The sequence below is a fragment of the Peromyscus eremicus genome, chromosome 7 (genome assembly GCF_949786415.1).
Source record: "Peromyscus eremicus chromosome 7, PerEre_H2_v1, whole genome shotgun sequence".
In the NCBI taxonomy this organism is placed as follows: domain Eukaryota; kingdom Metazoa; phylum Chordata; class Mammalia; order Rodentia; family Cricetidae; genus Peromyscus; species Peromyscus eremicus.
In genome coordinates, this window is record NC_081422.1 from 111,743,946 (window position 1) to 111,761,378 (window position 17,433).

The window sequence follows — 17,433 nt, forward strand, 5'->3', positions numbered from 1 at the left end:
GTGGCTGCGGAGGCTGTCCATCATCTCATGTCTAATGTAGCTTACTGGTTTGCCTTTTTTTAAACCAAGATTAGAAGTTTTCCTTTGTAAAGAGAGTCTTATAATGTTTTGAACAATGCCAAGAAATTGTTTTAATTAAAATTATTTTTGTTTTTAAAATGGAATTGGATGTGAAATACTGTCCTTGCCTATGTATATTTCCAAAATCTAGTATTTTTATTTCTCAAACATATTGCCTCTACCCAGTAGTAACAGTTATCAAAAAGGAATGCTAGAACAGTTTGATTGATGTTCTTAACAGTTAAATTGTTAATGACCTGTGTAAGACTCCATAGCTAGAAAAGATGAACCCCAAGATACTTTTACCTCGTCAGAAAATGTTTAAGTATACACTCAGTCAACCCTGTGGTTGAAGAGGTGGCATCTGTATTTTGCGATTCATTAAAATTGACATTTTTGTTGGCCCTTTTCATATTAGCTAACACTCCAAAGAGCTTCCCTTAACATTTTCTGTAATAGCTGGATTTCTTTTGGTGAGGAGATCCAGTTAAGCACAGCTGTAACTCAGTAATACAAAGAATACAATGAACAGCCACCTGTTCCTTCCTCTTGATCCCTTATTAGCCTGAGAAAACGCTTACATATCTAAAGATTCTTGTATTGACTTGAGGCCAAAATAAAACTGAATACATATGTAGGTCAAGACTAAACCTGCCCTATGAGCATGTAACAGTTGAAACTCAGTATACCAAAGATACATCTGCAGCAGGTCCAAGAGGTAATGTGAACACAGTTTGTCTAGTACCTATGGCTTGTGTGACACACAACAAAACTTTTGTCACTACTTCACTTGCTTCTTACAGTCACTGCTCTATACTTCTGAATCACTGAAAACAAGAAGTGTAGTCGTGTACATTACAAAATGCACCAATGCCACAGGCCTGCACAGGAGCAACAGGGTTCCTGCCTCTTCCCGGGCTGCAGTCTCTAGACTTACATGTTCAGTCGCTCTGTTTTGGCCTCTGGCCACCTTTTGTTGATCTGTGGTCTGAGAGAATGGATTCTTTGAGTTTCTAACAAAGTAAAATAGTTCTTTGGTGAGTACTGTGTAAAAATTAACATGCATTCATAGCTCATTTTATTTGAATGAGAAAAACTGTTTTCATGGGATTGGAGCAAAAGCTAACTCTTCCTGTTTAAGAAAATAGCTTAAAAAGGCAAGGGGGGGAGGAGGTAGGCCCAAATTAACACACTGGAGCAAAAACCACAGTTCCTCCTGAATCCCCAATGTTACAAAACACAAGTTCACACTTAACATGACAACATCTTAAAATCAAAGATTATACAAAGTTGAAAAGATCAAGAAACATAGTGCAGAAACTTTGCCATCAAAGGTTTCAGAAAATTAATTCACCCAACCTCATCTATGTTTTCAAATAAGCCCATGTCAAGCCTGAAGCCCTGCCTACATGCCCCATATTCTGACAAAGCTGAGTAAGTTGTAAGTCACTGAAACTGATGTCCACAGTAGCATACTAAGAGCTGGAGTGAATAAGAGCTCTGGCTCACAGCTGTGGTGCTCTGTATGAGAGGGTTGAAGGCTGTTGGTTCCTTTGCTTTAGTACTTTGGTCCTGCACTAGCCATCAGCCTGCATAATCAGAAGGTAATGCACATATGAAATTCTAAGACCACTAGCACTGACTGCAGTTACAGTTGTGGAAGGACTTGGTTTAAAAAAAATTTTTTTTTCAGGAAAACATTCCTTTTAGTTTTCCTCCTATCCCATATTTAATAAACTAGAACTCTGAAATAAAGATTTTTTTATTTCATAAAAAATAAGTATTTTCATGATTAGGGTGAGCAAACATTGTTTCAGTCCATCATTTTTGGCTTATATTACAAGTGGTTTCCATTAAGATGTGACTTCCTGGACTCATTATTGACCTACATGCTTGTAGGAAGCCTCTGCAGCCTCTTCTTAGTAGGAACTCCAGTTTTTCTGAATTCTTCCCTTTCCTTGAGATATTCCAGTTTGCATTCTTCATAGAAGGCTGGATCATTATAGCTACAAGGAGTAAATTAAAATAATTCAAAATAGATACAATATAAACCTTAATAAAATTCAGATATTCATGAGATTAAATTTTGAGAAGTTGACATTCAGTAATAGTCGGCAAGGCACAATAAACATTAATGAACTAGTAAGAAAAATAGAACTAAAGATTTTTTAAATGTGTAATTAATAAAATGTATAGTAAGTTTACTCTTATCACAGAATAGAACAAATAATGCTACATTCCAGGAGCCAAAGGCTTAACAGGCAAAGGCTGAACTAACACAAAATATAAAAAGTACAAAGATGGATATGGAAACATGAGGAAGGGGAGGTGTCACAAAAACATGCTTGAGTTTTTCAGGGACACAGAAACACAACAAAAGGGCATGTTGAAAAGTGCATGTGAAGGCAGAATGATATGCATAGGTCACTTCAAGTGGACTGGTACTCCCATAGTGAATTATGCACACAGCAGAAAGAACCCAAGAAACAGAGTGCACAGGGACCTAATTATGATGAGCCACTTATGCCAATCTACAACAATCTATCTCAAAAGCAATAGGACAGGAATAACTGCAAACAGAAGACTCTTGAATGACTGGTGGTGTATGGCAGGTAGGTTGAAAGAGACAGAAAGGTTTTTAAAGTTGGATCACTAATATTATTCAAGCAAGAAATGATGAGGGCTTCCACTAGCCCAAAGGAAGAGATGTACGGATGCAACAGGGGAGGAAAAAAAACCTGATTTGGTAAATAGCTAGAGTTAGTTAGGAGACAGACGACTCTAGACTATAGAAAACTATAATTCAAGCCACATAACACAGTCTGAACCAAAAAAAAAAAAAAGGAAAAAGAAAAAAAGTTCTATTTAGGACATGAGGGAAAGCAGAAAAATGAGATCCGTAGTTATTTAATCCATGGGTAAAAACTACACTTAGATTTAAAATTCTTAACAGAACCCAACTTTAAGGAACAGCTTAAGGGAGACAAGATTGAGGCGCGGAGAAATGTGTGGCCTGTTGCAAGATATTTGTTTACACTGTGAAGATATGTCACTGTGATTGGTTTAATAAAAAGCTGAATGGCCAGTAGATAGGCAGGAGAGGTTAGGCAGGACTTCTAGGCAGAGAAAGGAACTCGGGATAAATCTAGGTGCACAAGGAGACACCAGACAGACAGGAAGATGGACATACAGAATGGAAGGTAAAAAGAAAAACGAAGATTAATAGAAACAGGTTAATTAAGTTATAAGACCTAGATGGGAACAAGCCTAAGTTAAAGGCCAAGCTTTTATAATTAATAAGTCTCCATGTTATTATTTGGGAACTGGCGGTCCCTAAGAGAAAGTCCGACAATAAAGTCCAACTACATTTGGCACTCCAACACATGCACAACCACACAGAAGAAGTCAAGCCAGCACCACCAAAGTCACTACCTGACTGCCTTGGCCTCTCCACAAGCATTCAACAATTGGCTGCCACTAGCAGAGACTCTGCTCAGCAATTTCCCAGAGCTGGGATGGTTAGGCACAGCTGGGACACCTAGCCCTCAGTGCCTATGGACCCAAAGGGGGCAGAGGCAGCTGCCAGTGCCATGTGCTAAGCAGAGCTGCGAAAGGAGCCTGCAGATGCACAGAAAGGTTTTACAACATGTTCCTAGAGCCATAGTCCATAGTCTTTCTGCATGCAACTACCCCTTCTTGTCTGGTCAGTCACTTTAAGGCTTGACTCACACAGTCAGAGAACACTGCAGTTGCACAGTAAAGCCAGGTCCAGACCAAAAAAAGAAACCTCTGAACAAGTAGGTACAGTACGCTTTAAAATGTGCTTAGGTGCTTGCTGTGGGAATGTTCTGTATGGCAAATGTGTTGCTAATTAGTCAATAAATAAAACACTGATTGGCCATTGGCTAGGCAGGAAGTGTAGGCAGGACAAGGAGGAGAATAAAGCTGGGAAGTGGAAGGCTGAGTCAGAGAGACACTGCCAGCCGCCATGATGACAAACAGCATGTGAAGATACCGGTAAGCCACGAGCCACGTGGCAAGGTATAGATTAATGGAAATGGATTAATTTAAGCTGTAAGAACAGTTAGCAAGAAGCCTGCCATGGCCATACAGTTTGTAACCAATATAAGTCTCTGTGTTTACTTGGTTGGGTTTGAGCGGCTGTGGGACTGGCGGGTGAGAGAGATTTATCCTGACTGTGGGCCAGGCAGGAAAACTCCAGCTACAGGTGCTAAAAAATTAAAAAATAATAAAGTGAAAATGGATATAGACAGTCATTTAAAAAATAGTTTAAAAATAATACTCTTTCAAAAAATAATATAAAAGGAATAAGCTATGTAAGGATGGGGAATACACAGGGCATCTGGATCCTGTATGGTGCTTTGTTGACTTTGAATTTTTTTAATGCTAATGAACAAAAAGTGGCAGCTACTAAGAGAGAATGGATTGTGGGAAAAAAAAAAAACTACTGAATTAAACCAGCCTATATATTTTAAGAATGTCTTAACTTCAGAGTGGAAGTCAGAAAATGTGTTGTGTTTGGATTCCTTCAAAATTAATAAAGATCAGATTTGACCAGGGGAGACCTCCTAAAATTCTTGGCTGCAGACATGAAGGAAGGAACCAGAAAGGACTACAGGAGAGGTAATGTATATGCTGATCCCTTGACATGGAAACAGCTCTGAGACTGGATGAGACATAATAAATCTTGTTGGTTACAGAGTCCTCATGACTTATTACATGCCATCCTTCCATATGGTATGGATACAGATTCATATTACAGCTAGGTTATACAGTCCAAACAGATTTATAAAGTTGACAGATGTCTTCCACCTGCTCAAACAGAACAGAGAATCATCTTTAGATGATTTGTGCACACCACACATTCCATACTTGTGTTAATGCAGATATGTACGTTACCTTTAAAAGTTAATGTGTTTTCAGAACAAAAAGACCAGACACCAATGAGGACAAGTTGCCCAGGTGATCTAGCCTCTCAGAATGTCTCTGTTACAGCTTCCAGTAAAATCTTCATCCAGAACAACTTTAAAGCTACTAGCTGAGATGGTCCAGTCTCCACAGACTACTCCAGCCAGAACTTTAGATAAGCCCTACACTTTCCCATCACACCAAGACTAGACAACAGCTAGCTCTCCCAGGTCTTGACCTTTATCCCAATTTTCTCAGGGTCTCCTAAAGATGCTGTCACCCCCAGACAACAAGTAGTAGTAGTTTTAAGAATACAACACCCACATTCCCAAGAGGTGTGGTGGGTATTTTTGGTCATTCGGCGGATTATGGATATTTATCATCATTTTGGGGGACTGGTTGCAAGTTGTCACTGACCATGGTCAGGGAGGAAACTAAGAAAAGATTAGCTTTAGGAATCTCCTTCTGAAAAGAAAAAAGGGGGAATGATAGGAGAAAGGGTAGATTATTGACTCTACTTTTAAACTAAAAAAAAAGCAACCACTATAGTCTCAAATATTTTAAATTGGTATGGATTTTTGTATATTGATACAAATTTAAGGTTATTTTTGTTAAAACATACTGTATATATGTTTCTACTCTTGTTTAATGTAGCTGGAAGTTTTCCTGTGTCCTGCCTGGCTCGTGGTTGAGAAAAATCTCTCAGCCATGACCCATAGCCGTTTATAAAATAATCATTCAAAGGCTTATATTAATTACGAACTGGATGGCCTATGGCTCAAGCTTCTTGCTAGCTAGCTCTTATAACTTAACCCATTTCTATTAATCTATAAGTTGCCACGTGGCTGTGGTGTCACCAATCTGCTGGCATCTAGCTGCTTCTTGGGCGGGGGCTGGCATCTCCCCCACTCCGCCATTCTTCTCTCTGTATCTCTACTTGGATTTCCTGCCTGGCTGTAAGCTTTCTTGCCATAGGCCAAAACAGCTTTATTTACTAATCAATGGGAACAGCATATATTCACAGCGTACAGAAAGACACAGCACAGCAGTTTCAAGTATTTTTGTATATTGATACAAATTTAAGGTTATTTTTGTTATACTGTATATATGTTTCTACTCCTGTCTAAGGTATTGTACCTATGCAGCTCATTTAACAACATAATGTAAAATTATAGTCCTTGAAAGTTATTATTACAAACTATTTAGGGTAATTAAGAAACACAGGCTAATAGTCATCTATAACAAGCAAACTTACAGTCATGTTAGATATATTTTCAAGGTCAATCAGAGATATTTTAGATATATAGATGGTCTTCAAACACTTCAAAGATCCACAGAATATGGCATTTAAGGTGTTTTAATAACATAAGGCTTTTCATGACATTGAGACAGATCTGCTCCTGGCAGCACCAATTTACTTCAAAAAAGGTTGGTGAGCATCGAAAAACCTCCATATGGAGTTTGCTTTCTTAGTGGCAAAGCTAGCCATTAGGGCAAGAAACTGCCCTTGCCTCAATTGCTGACAATATACTGTCCAAAATGGACAAGCAGGGCACAAAAGAAAACAACTGCCAAACTTTGCTAAGACAAAGTAGGCAGGACAGTCCTTCAAAATTCTTGCTTCACAGGAAAGTTTGTCAGATATTCTAGGCTTGTAAGCTGAAGATGGATGCCCCAACATTACAGAGGAACCTTGGGTGACTGTCCAGGCAGCCAGCTGTCTCTGTCATTTCTATAGTTTGGAAGTTGTTTGCTCTGCACTTCTTGTTTACTCAGGTAATATTATATCCTTCTTGGGTCTCTGATGGGGTTGAAGACTTAAGACAGTTATACTGTTTTCTTTGTTACTAAATTCAAAAAAGAAACTTACAAAAGAGATGTAAAGTTTATAAGGTTGAGAGACATAAAAGCTTAAATTATTTATCTAAGAAAATGTTTTAAGGTCTAAAAAGATATTTTTAGGTAGGCAATAGAAGTTATGATAGAAGGTGGTTTAGGTATGAAACTTTGAACTCACCAAGACAAGATAGATAATAGAGTAATTTCTCTGAATTTGCCAAATACAAATGGACTAGACATTGTGAATGTAATCATTACTTGATAATTGTTCTTTTTTTTTTTGTAGACAGAGTTTCTCTGTATAGTTTTGGTGCCTGTCCTCGATCTCGCTCTGTAGACCTGGCTGGCCTCAAACTCACAGAGATCCACCCCCTGGCTCTGCCTCCCAAGTGCTGGGATTAAAGGTGTGCACCACCTCTGCCCAGCAAAACCTTTCCTTTTATTTAGACAAAAAGGAGGAAATGTTGCATGATATTTGTTTGCACTGTGTGAAGATGTGTCACTGTGATTGGTTTAATAAAAAGCTGAATGGCCAGTAGATAGGCAGGAGAGGTTAGGCGGGACTTCTGGGCAGAGAGAGGAACTTGGGATGAATCTAGGCGCACGAGGAGACACTAGCGAGACAGGGAGAGTCAGACATAAAGAATGGAAGACAGGTTGACAGAGGCCAGCCCTGGCAGTGGCAAGGTTCCAGAGAGGAGGTAAGGATTTGGTGAGGGAAGGATGAGCTAGGCATGATGGTTGAGAGAATCTTGTAGCCTGACTGACTAGCAGTCAGAGTGCTTCTTTGTTTATACAGAATTCAGAAAACAGGGATAGATTCATGTGTTTCAAAACATAGATCATAACATTTTTGTTTTCAGACATACGTTTAACTTTTCTTCTTGCACATCTGGGTTTATAAGTTTAGTCATTTGATGAACCGTGACAGAACAGTTATCTTTTACAATCAAGTTTAGTCATCATTGATAAAGAGTTACCTTTTACAATCACTTTTACTCATTAATCTCATAACCCAATTTTTAAATATCTAGAGGCATATGACAGCTCATTCTCAGGCTGCCTACTTTTGTGTCTTTAAGGACGCTAGATAGAAAGAAAATCTCCAAGCCAGCCCAGGCAGTTTGCCATGTCCTAAGTAATGTATTATTAACTCTTAATAGCCAGAGTGCCCAAAAAAAATCTTCACGTCAAAGCTGCTGCAGTTATTATTCAAATTCTGGCATAATACAATGTTTACATTTTATAACTTTATAGAATTTATTTATATGTTTAATCCTGGTATTCTTTTGTTCTTTGGTCATAAGACACTACAGTGGCTTTACATGAGCTAACTTTTCTAACAAAGGGAGGTCCTGACACCTCATCCTTTTATCATCTTTCCACAACATTCTTTGACCATCAATATAAGTTTCTATGAGGGGCTGAAGTAACTTCAGCTAATCTAACTTTGTTGCTGTGTATGCCACATAATGGCCTGAGTATATAGTAAAAAGAGACTTGTAATCTCATCTGCGACCAACTCCTCTAGCTCATCGAATCTTGCTGACCTTTTTAAGTTTACTTTGCTTTGATTATCTTGTTCCTGAGTAACTATGGTGACAGATGTTTTAAGAATATATCATAGCTTCATAAAGAGACCTCTGGCTTTTGTTTTGTTTTGTTTTATTTTTAGAGACAGGGTTTCTCTGTGTAGTTTTGCGCCTTTCCTGGATCTCTCTCTCTGTAGACCAGGCTGGCCTCGAACTCACAAAGATCCGCCTGCCTCTGCCTCCGGAGTGCTGGGATTAAAGATGTGCGCCACTACCACCCAACACCTCTGGCTTTTGTATGTGTGTCACAGCCTCCAAGGAAGAAAAAGACCTTCAAGTAGATAAGGGTATCTTCCTAAAGTGGGAGGGGTAGTATGCTCAGGACCTTCTTGGGGAAGCTCAAAAGCAGTGCTCCTGGGAGAAGGCACAAATGACTCATATTTCCATCAATCCAGTATCCTCAAATTGTACAAATATAAAAGTCCCCAAGTATACAACATGCAAAGATCGAAAACAAAAGTGGTTTGGAGGCCATTGTGCAGCTCAGCTTTGCTGGATCTTTGTCAAACAGCTGTGGTGGCTTTATGACTTTTGCTGTTTCCATCAGATATGACTTCGCCAACAGGTAAAAAGTCACGTGGCAAAATGTAGATTAATAGAAGCAGGTTAATTAAGTTATAAAAACTATTTGGGAACAAGCCTAAGCTAAAGGCCAAGTTTTTATAATTAATAATGTCTCCATGTCATTATTTAGGAGCTGGTGGTTCCCATGAGAAAATCCGACAAGAAAGACCAACTACAGTGGCTAACGAGACATCACTGCCAGGGAAACTATCAAAAACTTGAGTAAAAGAGGAAGGACTGCTTATGGGTTTGGCCATCGGGAGCACATTAGTCTTCAGTAGTTTTGGAAGAACCAGTATAGTGGTCACAGTATAGTGAAGAATGAGGATGAGAGGCGGGAATAAAGGAGCACCTCGCCAACTCCTCAGCCTACCCTGTTTCCTCAGACTGGAAGCCTCCGAGTCCTCACCCAAAAGTGTCTCCACTGAACTGCTGCTAAAAAGCCTAAAACCTTAAAAAGCCTCTAGTTCCTTGTCCTCACACCTTATATAACTTTCTGCTTCCTGCCATCACTTCCTGGGATTAAAGGCGTGAGATCTCAAGTGCTAGGATTAAAGGTGTGTGCCACCATGCCTGACTCTGTTTCCAGTGTGGCCTTGAACTCACAGGGATCCAGATGGATCTCTGCCTCCAGAGTGCTAGGATTAAGGGTGTGTGCTACCACTGTCTGACCTCTATGTCTAATCTAGTGCCTGCTCTGTTCTCTGACCCCAGATAAGTAGGGTACACAATATATTGGGGGTACACAACATATCACCACAGAGAATGGCCCCCATAAGCTCATGTGTTCTAATGCTAGATCCCTCATTGGTAGAATTGTTTTGGGAAGGATTGGGTGTGGCCTTGGAGGAGGTGTGTTACTGGAGGTGGGCTTTAAGGCTTCAAAACCCCATAGCAGGCTCAGTCTGTTTCTCTCTGTCTCCAACTTTCAGATAAAATGTAAGCCCTCAGCTACTGCACCAACACCATGCCTGCCTGCCTGTGCTATGCTCCCTGGCATGATGGTCATGAACTTGCCTCTAAAACTATAAGCAAGCCCCCAATTAAATGGTCATGGTGTCTCTTCACATCAATAGGACAGTGACTAAGACACTATTTGATTAAGGTTTTGTAGCCAACTCTCATTCTCCACTATCCATCAGTCTTCAGCACAGGCCAGTTAAAGGGAGATGTAGAAGCCACCACCCTGCATCATTCAAGTCTTTGATGGTGACACTAATTTCTACCATTCCTACAGGGATGTGATAGCCTTTGGTTCACTACTTTTGTTGACAGAGGCAGCTCTAAATGGTTTCCATTTGGCCTTTCCAACCATAACAGCTCTCACTCCACAGTTATGGGACCAATGTGAGAATTCTGCCAACTTCTATCTATCCCAATTATGTATTCTAGAACTGGAAAATAACCACAAGCTGATTCTGGGAACCCATCGTACCTACTGTGAGTAGGACATTAGCCAAAACTCCATTAATTACCTGCCTTCTATAAGTCCATCCTTTAACTAGAGGGCCACAGTGCTTCTTGGGGTCTCCCAGAATCACTGCCAATTCAGAACCTATATCCAATAGACCTTGGAAAGTCTGATTACTTCTTTTCCCCAGTGAACAGTTGTAGGGGTGGTTGTTTGTGCTTCACCCCTGAAGCACCGCCCCTAGTAGGCAGCAGGCAATTGCTAGGCACCTGCCCCCTTCCTGGGGCATGGCCAAGACGGGGACCCCTTAAGACCTGAGATGTGTACATGCTCGCTTTTTCTTGGCTACCTCATGATCCTGGATGCTGGATGCTGGACCGCAGACCAAGTCAGAGTTCTCCTAAGAACTGCATTGGACTGTGCCTCACCTCTCCTGAATCCCATAACCAACCCCTTTGCTTGCTGTAAGTTTACCCAATATAAACCTCTTTTGACTATTAGATAAACTACGTGGAATTGCCTCATTAATTTCCACTATAAACAGTTATCTTTGTAAAGGCTTTAGGTCCATGTGGGAAAAGATGGGAGAAAGACTAACAGTAAAACTCTTAGGTATTTGAAAAATATATAACGCATTTAGTGTTATACATGGGATAGTTATATCATGTTAAGCATCATTATGGCCTGGTTTTTGTTTTGATTTAGAAACTAAAAATAATATAAGGAGAGGTGATTATGTGTCAAGTTAACAAAGGGAGGGCTTGTGATGGCTAATCTTGGTTGCCAATTTGACTACATCTAAAATCAACTAAAATTCAAGCAGCTGGACACACCTGTGGGGGATTTTCTTGATTGTATCATTTGAGGTCAGAAGACCCACCCTGAGTCTGGGCCACACCTTCTGGTCGCAGCCTATATAAACAGACATGGTAGAAGGAAGAATTTGCTTTTTGCCTGCTTGCCCTCACTCTCCATGCTAAGTCCATCTATCCTGCTACTGAGGCTGTCATTCACTGGCAGTAGAACATACTTCTTCAGGATCCAACACAGGCCAAAGACCAGCTAAGACATCCAGCCTCTGGGAGCCCACAACGGTTTCCTAGTGAGATCTGAGTTTGCTTTACCCAGTAGGTCTGCATAAGGGGATGGATTGACCACGTGCATGGTTATCAGGTGTTTGGAAAGGTCTGTACTTGTCTGTGCTGGGGGAGGTCTTTTGCTCCACCCCTTGGCATTTCTATATAGCCCTTTAGAAGAGACAAAAAGGGCTGGTGGATAAGGATCCAGGTCCTCCAGAGGATATTCTGTGTTTCTATCTGTCTCTCTCCCCTCTATATTTCTATCTAAATATTTCTTACTTCTCCCTATTCAAGAGTACCCTGGGGAAAAAGTGGGGGTGGGTCCCCCACAAGCCTCAAAGACTGAACATCTACTGATGTTGGCCCTTCTGTCAGAGATAGCCACTGATAGACTAGCTGGACCACAACCTGAAAGCTATGCTTGTAGCTAAAGTTTTCCTGCCTGGCCCACAGTCAGGACAAATCTCTCTCACCTGCCAGTCGCACAGCTGCTCAGATCCGACCAAGTAAACACAGAGACTTATATTGCTTACAAACTGTATGGCTGTGGCAGGCTTCTTGCTAACTGTTCTTACAGCTTAAATTAATCCATTTCTATAAATTTATACCTTGCCACGTGGCTTGTGGCTTACCAGCATCTTCACATGCTGTTTGTCATCGTGGCGGCTGGCAGTGTCTCTCTGACTCAGCCTTCCACTTCCCAGCTTTATTCTCCTCCTTGTCCCGCCTATACTTCCTGCCTAGCCAATGACCAATCAGTGTTTTATTTATTGACCAATCAGCAATACACTTGACATACAGACCATCCCACAGCATATGCTAATAAATCCTCTTTTAATATAGAATCATTCTATCAATTTTGATCCTCTAGAGAACCCAGACTAGTATATATATGTACAATAATCTAACAATTTTTCAAATTTGAGCCACTGAGCATTTAAGACGTTTACCTATTCATCATGCTTCTCTATCATGATCGAGTAGAAATCCCCCATTGTAACTTTACCAAACCCAAATCTCATGACTAAGATGTGGTCAGATTTTTGACTTGTATTATTTGTTTTAATAGCAGTGTTTTGGATAAGCAACAGCTATTCCAACCCCTACCTCCTCTCCATTTTTTTGTTAACATGGCTACCCAAGTACTACTCGGGATGGTTTTATAGTAGTCAAAACAACTCCTGAGGGAAATATTCATTTTGTAATTTCTGTAATAAATGGATTTCATGAATGGCTTCCCACATACATTTTTAAAAATTTTTCTTGGGCACCCCCCAACACCAAGCACACATTTCCAGAATTTTACAATGTAGCCTGGACCAGCCTTGAACTAGCAGCAATCTTATGTCAGCCCTTTAACTACTGTGATTATAAGCATGCATCATCATGTTTTACTCTCTAGCATTTTCACTTTTGGAGAAAAGTTAGAGATTCTAGGCTGAGAAAGTGTGAAGGATTTCTCTGATGAGGCAAGATAGAATGACATCAGACATGGTTCCTCCTCCAGGGTGAGAGCAATGACACTCCGTGGAGCACAGGCATCATATGTCCAAGGGACATCCCCCACTCCTTCCATATTCCCAACATATCTGGAATGGGCACTGTGGGAGAGGAAGCAACTGTTATAATCCTGTGTGACATGAGAAAGAATGGTCTCCTGGCCAAGGTTAAGACAATCACAATGGGAGCAAATCTTTATTTTTCATACCCATGAAAATTCCGGATTGATTGCAAGGCTTTGCAGGTGCTGGCCTGTTCTGTGTACTACCTTCGCCTATGAAAACTGGTTGAGAGTCAAGTGGTCCTTGACTCTCCCACTGCTGTGCACATCATCTGAGGAAGTCTAGGAAAGGCAGCTGCAGTTTGTGGGGGAAACTTGGTTTTCACAGGCATCACCCGCAGACTTAACAAAGGTGACCTGCTACTGTAGGGGTGGATTGCAATACACTTCTCAAACACCTTTTCCTCCCACCGAAGGGCTCTGGTGCCTTTTATAAGGTCACACAGGAAGCACACACTGGCACTGGCAGTCACCAGGGTGAGGGAAATTTGAGGTTCATGGAAGAAATTCCAGCTGGCTCATAACCAGGTTCAGTGTTCAGGCACTAAGTGCTGAGCAGATGGTCTCCAATACATGAAGCATTGGTGTGCTTGTCACCAGAACTGCACATTTGTAGTTTTCTCTAACACTGCTCACCAGCTTCCTGAACAGAGATAGGAAGAGCCAGTTTCTATGACCAGCAGATTAATCAAGCTACACTGGGATGCTCTCCGGCCTCTGCAGATGAGCCTATGTGGCCAGGAACCTCCCAGGTTGGGAATTCTGGCTGATCACCTAGACCTGGTCCCCATGTGGAGAGCACAAAACTGCACAGTGTTTTGTTACGGGCTGTTTATTCACTGGAAGCCTTTGTTATTTTGTGGGCTGATCTTCAGTCATCTCAGGAGGGCTTCCTGTCACTCTCAAGGACAATACACAACAGTGAGGAATAAGGTCTGTATGCAGTGTAGCCTTCTGAGCTATGACAGAAGGTAGGGCTGCATTTTGAGGAAGAGGAGGCACAAAGGTCTCCCTGTCTTCGGTTTCCTAAGGGTTCCAGCTGGAGTGAGAAACACAGATGGTTTCAGCACAGAGGACTCCCGTGGGAAAAGCTCAGAGGCATCGGGATTCAAGAGTCACCTGTGGACCGGGGTGGCTGGAGGCAGAGAACAGCACACTTTGCTGGGTGTGATGTAGCAAGGCAAAGGCATGCGCCCCTTGCAAAACTGAGGCACTTAGGATAAGGGAGCTACTTATTTTCCACCTGCCCAGAAAGTGTGGGGCTTGAGTGCTGTTAAGGCTGTGCAATGCCATCCTCCTGTGGTCTGTAGACCTCTGGGCAGATCTCTCCATTCTCTCAGTATAGCATATTTTGATCTTGCAGGAAAAAGGTCTGTTCAGCAGGTGCTTTTTGTGTGAGGCTTCCCTACGCACTCCTGTTTACTGTAGGACTCAGTACTCTAGCCAGGGCAGATCCTACTTGAGTCATATCCATGTCGTCTCTTGTGAAAGCCTCACTAACAACACTTGTCAGAACCCAAAGAGACAAGGGACAAGTCTCCCTCAGTACCTGTGGCTCCTCCCAGCACTTCTCATTGGCCAATTACCCTAAACCCCTCCCTCCCATGGGCCAGGCTTAGCTTCCCCTCCCCTAGTTTCTCTTCCCTACAGAACTCAGCCATTTTGGTAGTGCTCTCTTGGCTCCTGGCTGGCTCAGCTCCTAGATCTCTCTTGGTCTGTTTGCCCCCCCCTCCCGCCCCCTCTTTCACGGCCCAGTTCAATCTGGACCCTTCCAGATGCCTCTGGCTATGCTCCTTCCTATCTCAATAAACATCGCCCACCATACCAGGAAGCAGTCAGGCCCTCGTTTTTTTCATTCAACTTTCACTAGTCTGCACCCAGGACAGCCTGTGGGTGGTTCTCCCGGCTGGGCTCATCTCTATTTCTTTCTTTTAAACGTGCTTTACTGTTGCTTTAGTGTTGCTTTGGCTTACTGCACTTCTGTAAAACATTTGTGTTCCTACAAAAGCATACGTTTAAGAGAAAGAGAGACTTATCTGAGAGGCACACTAGGGAGCAGGACCAGAAGGCACTCCTCCATAGTGACGGGCTTGTGCCAGCGACCCTCACAGCTGAGACTGTCTCAGAGAAAAGCATACAAACTGTTGGTGGCTTTTCTCATCTCTAACTGCAGAGGTGGGTGACGGGTTTGGATAATCCTGTCCCTCCCAACTGTGGGATTCTAAATTAAAATTTGTTCTTAAAAACAAGTAAGGGATTCAGAAAAGCATTACTTTTTAATTCATTTTCCTAAGAAATATTACACCACACTCATATTTATGTTTCAAGGGCTGCATTTGGAAAAACGGAGGGAACAACAGCTTGCCAAAATTAAAATCTCACAACTATCAATTAACTTACTAAAATATTTTGGGATAATTGTCAATAATGTATATAATAAACCCATATGGAGATGAAAACAAAAGGGGGCTGGAGAGATGGCTCAGAGGTTAAGAGCACTGGCTGCTCTTCCAGAGGTCCTGAGTTCAATTCCCAGCAACCACATGATGGCTCACAACCATCTATAGTGGGATCTGATGCTCTCTTCTGGCATAAAGTTGTACATGCAGATTAAATATGTACATGCACTTATATACATAAAATAAATAAATACATCTTTTAAAAAAAGAAAAAAAGCACTTGCATTCAATGAAATCTGCTCCTTCCTTTCTTCCTCCTTTCCTTCCTTTCTTTTTTTTCTAGACAGGTTCTCACTATGTAGCTCTGAATGTCCTAGAACTCACTCTGTAGATTAGGCTGGCCTTGAACTTACAGAGATCTCCTAACACTGCCTCTTGAATGCTGAGAGTAAAGGCGTGCACCACCACCCTGAAATCTGCATACTCTCATTTAAAGAATTAAAGAACTAAGCTGAGATTGGTAGCTCCTAAGTATAATTCTAGCCCTCAGAAGGTAGAGGCAAAAGGATCAGGCTAAGCTCAAGGCCAGCCTAGACTACACAGTGAAGTCCAAGCTAGCTAGAGCTACACACCCAGACCTTATCTTAAAACCAATAGCAAAGAGTTGAGAACCGGTAGTGGAGTACTCATCACTATGATATTAAATGCTGTTTCAAAAGAACTGATTAGGGCAGATGAGATGGCTCAGCAAGTAAAATCCTATGACCTGAGTTCGATCCCCAGATCCCACAGTGGAAGGAGTGAAGGAACCAATTCCTGAGAGTTGTCCTCTGACCTCCACACACGTTGTGATGTGCACGCACTTGCACATACACATCATAAACACATAATTTTTTTTATTTGATAAGCTTGAGAAATCGAAATTTACTTTTATAGCTTTCATATCATTTGCTTCAACTTTCCTAGGAGTTGAAACAACAATTCAGCAAGTCAATCAACAGGCTGAAAAGTCCCTAAGGATTATCTAGTTCAGCAGCTTTTCATTAGAAGAACTAAAAAGCAGGCTATACTAATTCTATAAACCAACCTGTTGTAGAAAGAGGATTTGTTAAACCATGTGGAAAATCATACATATAATTCTGACAAATGTAAATTCAAAGAAATTCCTTCCTAAATGTCTTTTTCTCTTTTAGAATAACCTGTAACATATTAATGTCTTAACCAATAATATGAAGCACTTGGTGGAGGAGGGACAGAACATATCACAGGTAATGAACTAAGTAACATTCTATGACCAACAAGCACTGAGGTGACTACTTACTAAGCAGTTAGACAGTCTTTCAATGCAGAATTTTCTTTCCGGCATTTTACTACCATAAGGATTCCAGAGTCCTTGCAACATCTGGTAAAATCTGAAATTTTAAAAAAAAAAAAAAAAAATACATTAATTGATTTTAGAAGTTCTAACACAGTCTCTCACTTAGAATCCATTATCCAGACTGCACATATTCTGTGCTCAATAGAAAACATGCCCCCAGTAAAGGGCAGACTTCAAGGATTGCTCCCTTTGTAGAAAAGGATCCGAGAGGAGGACCTGTGAGAGACAGGCAGGAAGGCTGCCTAGAGACAGACTACAGTGACCTCATAGGATTCCTAGTGGGAAAGAAGCACATCCAAGGGAATAAATAATGGGATAAGTTGAGACTTTTCCCAGGACCAGGTATCTGGTGTCCATCTGTTTCCTCTAAGCACATGGCAGAGCTGAAGACTTCCCTCTGACACCCTAAAAGCCTCCACCTTCTGAAGAACACTGCAATGTGCCTTAACTTCTAGTAACAGGGCTCTCATTCATTACCAAGACCTATGATACCATAGAAATTACAAATAGGTTTCTGTTTCATTTCCATCCTGGGAATCTCACCTTTTACATTGCACTTTTAGTCTCTGGGGCCACACTCTACCCACAGCCAGGCCACTGGCCACTCTGCCTTGCAAATGC

At 41.3% G+C, this 17,433-nt stretch overlaps 1 protein-coding gene across 1 annotated transcript in view; it reads right to left on the reverse strand.

Moving 5' to 3' along the window:
- Positions 1-1,087: 1,087 nt before the first annotated feature.
- Positions 1,088-17,433, reverse strand: part of Cmc1 (C-X9-C motif containing 1) — a 77,335-nt gene continuing 60,989 nt past the window's right edge. The window contains exons 3-4 of the mRNA XM_059268847.1: positions 16,756-16,846; positions 1,088-2,066 (exon numbers count right to left, since the gene is read on the reverse strand). Of these exons, the coding sequence (XP_059124830.1) occupies positions 1,946-2,066; positions 16,756-16,846 (212 nt within the window). The 3' untranslated portion in view covers positions 1,088-1,945. The remainder of the gene's footprint in view (positions 2,067-16,755; positions 16,847-17,433) is intronic.